Source organism: Electrona antarctica (assembly GCF_951216825.1).
Source record: "Electrona antarctica genome assembly, chromosome: 22".
Lineage (NCBI taxonomy): Eukaryota > Metazoa > Chordata > Actinopteri > Myctophiformes > Myctophidae > Electrona > Electrona antarctica.
The window spans coordinates 19322494-19328493 of record NC_136805.1 but is presented as its reverse complement, the minus strand read 5'-3'; the positions used below and the strand labels follow the sequence as shown (position 1 = coordinate 19328493).

General features: G+C 41.5%; 1 protein-coding gene across 3 annotated transcripts in view; it reads right to left on the bottom strand.

The window, feature by feature from the left end:
• Window positions 1–467: 467 nt before the first annotated feature.
• ca10a (carbonic anhydrase Xa) overlaps window positions 468–6000 on the bottom strand; it is a 191301-nt gene continuing 185768 nt past the window's right edge. For 2 of the 3 annotated variants that reach the window (XM_079493506.1, XM_079493507.1), the window contains one exon: window positions 468–1661. In XM_079493506.1, the coding sequence (XP_079349632.1) occupies window positions 1639–1661 (23 nt within the window). In that variant the 3' untranslated portion in view covers window positions 468–1638. The remainder of the gene's footprint in view (window positions 1662–6000) is intronic. The other variant, XR_013788887.1, reaches the window with a different exon arrangement.

Genomic DNA, 6000 nt, shown 5'->3' with positions numbered 1-6000 from the left:
ATAGATTTGGCCCATTGTTAAACTGGTATTCCCCCTCAGCCGCCTGTACCACAGTGGCCTTTCTGGATTAGAAGTTTCCTTCCCCGGCTGGCCTGTTTGTACCCCAGTGACCGCTGATCTGATCTGAGAGACCTTGGCAGGTCATGAAGATACGCTGCTCTGCATCTTGATGAAGCTCCGTCTTGAACACGTGGGAATCGCACGCGGCAGGAGAGCGTACCACTACCACCACATTATAATTCTGTTACACATATCAGACAGGAGATAATTCCATTGCCACGGCTCCCGTGGGATACTCTGAGATTCTGAGAATGTATTGCATTGCATGATCCAGTAGTAATGTATAAGATAAAAGAAAGGCTTTTGGTATATTGAGGAATCGGATTCAAGAGAGAACAACCCGCCGTATTGAACGTGGCTTGGAGGGTGAATATTGATCAATACATTTAATATGGAACGGTACAAAACAGGTACAGATACAGTATGCCAGATCTGTGTATAGTGAAGCATTTTCCAAAGTGAACTTTCCAGACACATTTATTGGGCTGATAACATTACTCAAACACAGTGTATGACCATTGTAAACAATAAAACAGAAAGAAAAGGCATCAACTCAGACTCGGAACTGCTCCAGAATTCAAAGTGCGTTGAGCATTTAAAAATACTCAACTTATTTTCTGTATCTCTTTTTTTATTCCTCTTGATATATCTTTTGAATGTTTGTTACTTTCTTTTCTTCTTTTTTTTCTTTTCTTTTTTTTTTTTTTTTTACATATTCTTCAGCAGTATTGATAATTATAATATGTACAAACTAGGCCAAGACACTCAAGGTTGCTCTCCGGCCAAAAGCCTATAAATAATTTGCACGATTCCCTAGACAATGTGGCGTTTTCTGAAACTGACAAGGCAAGGCTGCAATCCTTCACGCTTGTTTTTTGCTGTTAGCATGCCTTGTTGGTGACAACTATGACAGGTCATCAAAGACTCTCGCAGACCACTTCATCTTGACCAGAAGGGGGCAGTGACTTAGTCCTTGAAATTTCCCATCAACAGTAGCTCTTTATGTACAAAAGGCTTGAATGTCCCAGCATAGTCCGACTGTTTAAGGAGGCTATTAAATAAATGCTTCCGTTGTTTGTTTTTAAGTTCATTTTCAACATGTTTTTTTTTCTCCCAAAAAAAGGTCAGTATCAAAATGTACTTATACTGTTATTTGTACTGGGGCTAGTTAGCATGTGTTAGGAGTCAGGACAGGGGTTCAAATAGTTCTCAATGTATGAAAAGTAGAGTCTCTTTACTCACAATACAGTCTTTGAAAATGTTTAGTGTTTTTTTTTCTTCTTTATACAACGCCATGAAATAATCTTAGATGAGATGCAGCCTTGATCCCTGCTTCAGTTCTTTACACACCGTGCACGCACGCACGCACACACACACACACACACACACACACACACACACACACACACACACACACACACACACACACACACACACACACACACACACACACACACACACACACACACACACACACACACACACACACACACACACACTCTCCTTCCATCTATCTCCATTTGCGCTCGTCCTAGTCCGTTGCCTTCATCACTCGTTTCCACACTTGTCCGTGGGAGGTTACTTTAGCAGCCACTCGTTCACTGGAAGAGAGTCAAAGGACAGAAGTCACTGTACTGGTCACAATGCTCGTTCAAAACATATAGAACTCCACTAGCATACAGTTGGAGGCCATCGATATTGTCCTTTTCTTTTTGCTGAGGTTTGCGTGATCTGCGCAAAAGGACAGTTAACCCATTTTGGGCGGGAACCCCTTTTGGTGTTTTAAACATTATGTTATAATTTAGCTATTGAAAAATAGCAGATCTACAAGCTCATAGCGCGCCACCGAGTGGCGCGCTACGAGCTTGTCTGCTATTTTTTTTAAATCGTGAAAATATTTATTTCAGAAAACTGGAGGATTTAGAAGGATTATTTTAAATTTTGAGGTCAGGCCTAAATGGGTCAAATGATAAGGGACAATATCGGTGGCACCCAACTGTAGCATTTCATGTAGCAGTTACACAATAATAGGGGACAGTCGGCTGAATGGCTGAATGAGTTTTCTTCCCTATGTTATACCCAGTGTTGGGCAGTAACGAGTTACTAGTTACATGTTACTTTTCCAGTAACGGGTAAAGTAAGGTATTACTCTGCCAAAACAGTAATATTATAACTATTTACTTTGTAAAAAATAGCACATATTACATATTAACGTTTTATTTAAAAGGTCAAGAGAGATTGCTGCTTTATTTTATAGCCTTTTTGGCTGATTGGCGACTCTTCTTAATATTATTATTCAAAACAATTGGATTCAGTTCTAAAATAAGCTGACTAAACATATTGTGTTGTTGTAGGATCCTTTTTTGCAGGTGGGGAGCGCAAAAGTAATAATAAGTAACATAATATATATTGCCCAACAATGTTTATGTATACAATATACTGTCCGTTTTGAGATTTTGCCAGTGTGTGCAGTTCAGATTGTTGGAATATGCAGCTGAAAAAGACTGATGTGAGACTTTTTTTTGTTTTATAATATATTGTTTTATATATTATATTATGCAATTATTCAGTTTGGCTGATTGGAGACTTCTTATTCCAATGAATTGGATTCAGTTGTAAAAGGAGCTGGCTAAACAGATTGTGTTCTTTTGCAGGTGGAAGGGGCCCGGTTGAAAAGTAATATAAAGTAATATGTAGGGTTATCTTGGGGGTAATTGAATGTGATTTATTTTAGGGGGTGATGATGCGGAAGGGTGCAGATCAAAGTGTATGTTTGCTTTCCTCCCTGACAGCCAGCATAAGCGCGCCTTAACCACTTAAATCTTCATTGTACGACAGTGTTGTGCTAAAATACAGTAAATGGCTGATCCAACTATATACTTGATTCCAAATCTAAGGAGTAATAAGTAAAGTAAACATATTACTCTCCTAAGTAATATTGCCCAACACTGGTTATACCGACCATGCAAACATTACGATGCAATGTCATGAAAAACAGACCACAAAGGCAGCGTGCCACGCCGATGTAAAAACTATTTCTTAAATGACATATTTACACGCTCACAATGCATCACATTGAGCTTGTAGATAAGCCATTTACTGTATTTTAGCACAACACTGTCGTACAATGAAGATTTAAGTGGTTAAGGGGCGCTAATGCTGGCTGTCAGGGAGGAAAGCAAACATACACTTTGATCTGCACCCTTCCGCATCATCACCCCCTAAAAGAAATCACATTCAATTACCCCCAAGATAACCCTACTCTGGGGGTGTTTCTCCTGCCCTAAAGGTTAACTGTACAAAACTATCCAATTAGCTGTGTTTCCCCTTTCTAATGAGATGCATCGCCTCCCTGGTTCACCTTGAAGCTATTTACATCTTTAAATGAGTCAAAGAAATTAAATTCACAGCTCAGCTTTTGTGTTTTTCTGGCCTGTTCTCTTGGGTAACAAGGGTGGTGGGGGTTGTGAATTCGCTCTGTAAATGACTGAATACACTTCCACGTGTGAGAGTGCACGTGCGGTGTGCGCGTGCATGCTTACACTGCACTCCAAGAGTTTTGCAGATGTGTGATATCTGTTGGCGTCCGTGCTTGTGTGCGTGCGTGTGCCTTTGTGTGTAGTTTATTTGAGAGTGAGATGTGTTTGAGGTGGTCAGCCAGGTCGGGGCAGTTTAAATCTCCCAAAACTGGCAGCACTGAATATCTCCACTCATATGGATACCCAAATATAAATTGGGCTTTTATAGTCTTCACGTGATAACCAGTTGCACATTCTAGAAGGGGGCAGATGGGCATTATTTTCTAAGGACTGGCATGGAATAAATAAAACATTCTGTCTTCCAGTGAAAAACTGCAAAGACATCTGCAGAACAAGGTACATGGCAGTCCTGGAGAAAGGAGTAGCCTCTGAGGAGATCAATGTTGACCTCAACACAGTGTTTAGATCAGCAGTCATTGCAGAGCATGACAGGATGACAGGGAAGCACAGCGTGATATTCCACAATGCCGTTCTGACAAGACCCGGAAAAGACATGCTGTGATTGGCCAGTAGTCACTTTGAGTGACACCTTGTTTGAGGACCAAAATACCCAACAATGCAAAATACTAGGCACTTGCTATTTTTAAGCGGGCACAAAACCACACCAAAGGGTCAGGTCGGGACAAAACGGCTTTTAAGGTAAACCACACCAATGCAACTCATTGAGTTGCAATGAGTTGCATTGGTGTGGTTTACCTTAAAAAATACGTTTTGTCCCGACCCAACCCTTTAGTGTGGTTTGGGCCTTAGACAACAGGGGTGCAAAGCGAATAAATGACACCTGCATTCCATTAGCACCGCCTTGTGCCGTTTGGAAGATTGGACCAAGACAGACAGAGATGAGAGAGACAGAAAGAGGGATGTACAGAAAGATAATGTGTCTGTCGGCTACAGTACAGTAAATCCCACACAAATCACAATGAATACTATGTGTGTGCGTGAGCATGTGGACCTGTGCGTGCACGTGCGTGTCCGTGTATGCAAGTGTATGTGCTTTAGAGTAAAGTGGGGGCGGTAGCTCTTGTTTTGTATTGTATTTACGTTTCGGGGGTAACATTCAAATTGTTTGCAGCAGTCGTCCAGGCATGGACTTAGTAGTAAACAGACCGATCAGAGAGCAGCAGGCTGGGGTCGGCTCCGAGCATTGTTAAGTCATTCATCAGCCTGTCAACAGGCAGGAGAGTCAGTCAGCCTGTCCAGTCAGTGCCAATGCCAGTGGTTGACTGTGTAACTGACTACCTCTGCCAAGGTTTTCATCACCCTCCTTTGTATCCATCTTCTATGCATTCCTGCACAAATATCTCCGTTTTATCTCTCAGAGTGAAGAGACCCTGTCCTACAATGCACTTCGACAACTTAACAATATACTGTACACTTGCCGTGCGATAAGTAGAGAAAATAGCCCATTTACATTACAACCTCTCAGAGATTGTAGATACGGTTTTATGTTGAGAGTAATAAAAAAAGAAGATATATGAAAATGTTAGCCCATAATGTTACTGTATAATGACACGCCCAAAATAGGGATGCCAGGATTAAGTTTAAGTTGTTAAAAACGAAATAAACTTGAACCTGAAAGCCTCTTTATAACATACTCGTTAAGGAGAGAGAAAGTAAAAGGTGATAAAGTAACTGGGTAAGAAGGAGATCATTCTTAACCCTTAGACAGATTACTACTGGAAAACACGTGGAGTTTTGCATTAGTCTTTTCTGCCCTGTACGTGATTTTCCGTAGTTCTCTTTTTTTATTAATACCAATATATTAATTCGGTCCGCACCTCTGTATAGACTATTGAGCATAAATATCAACTACATTTCCCAGAATTCCCGTGTCACGTGACACACGTGTATGCTTTCCTATTGGAAACTGACGCCCAGCCCCCAGTGAACAGGGGGGTTGGTTGACTCCTCCGAGGTGGGCACTGGAGGAAGAGTTTTTCAGCCAGGTTTGCAGTCGCCGCAAAAAAAACAATCTGAAAAATGATCCATCCGTGTCCAGAGGCATTCTCCAGTCCCAGACCGTTGGCCGGGCTGCAACATCCACCCTCGCGGATTACACGTGTGCAATGTTTTTTCTTCTCCCCACCGGAGTTACCACCAAGGCTGATGCCTTCGCTAAAAGGTAATTTTATTGTATTCGAAAATGCCCTAATATGACATGTCTAGTAAGACGATCCCTATATTTGGCCCGAGCCGACCTAGTGCTGATATCAGATAGATGTGGTAGAACCATATATGGATAGATCTAACTGGTTTAGTCATCGTGACAGGCATAGTCGGAGAATATATAACAAGGGTCGGTACTATAGGTGATCGACGTAGCTAACAAAAACATCTGATCAAATGAATGTATTGTACTGTGTCTTTGTGGGCCGAATCGTGGCATCGTGGCATACAAATA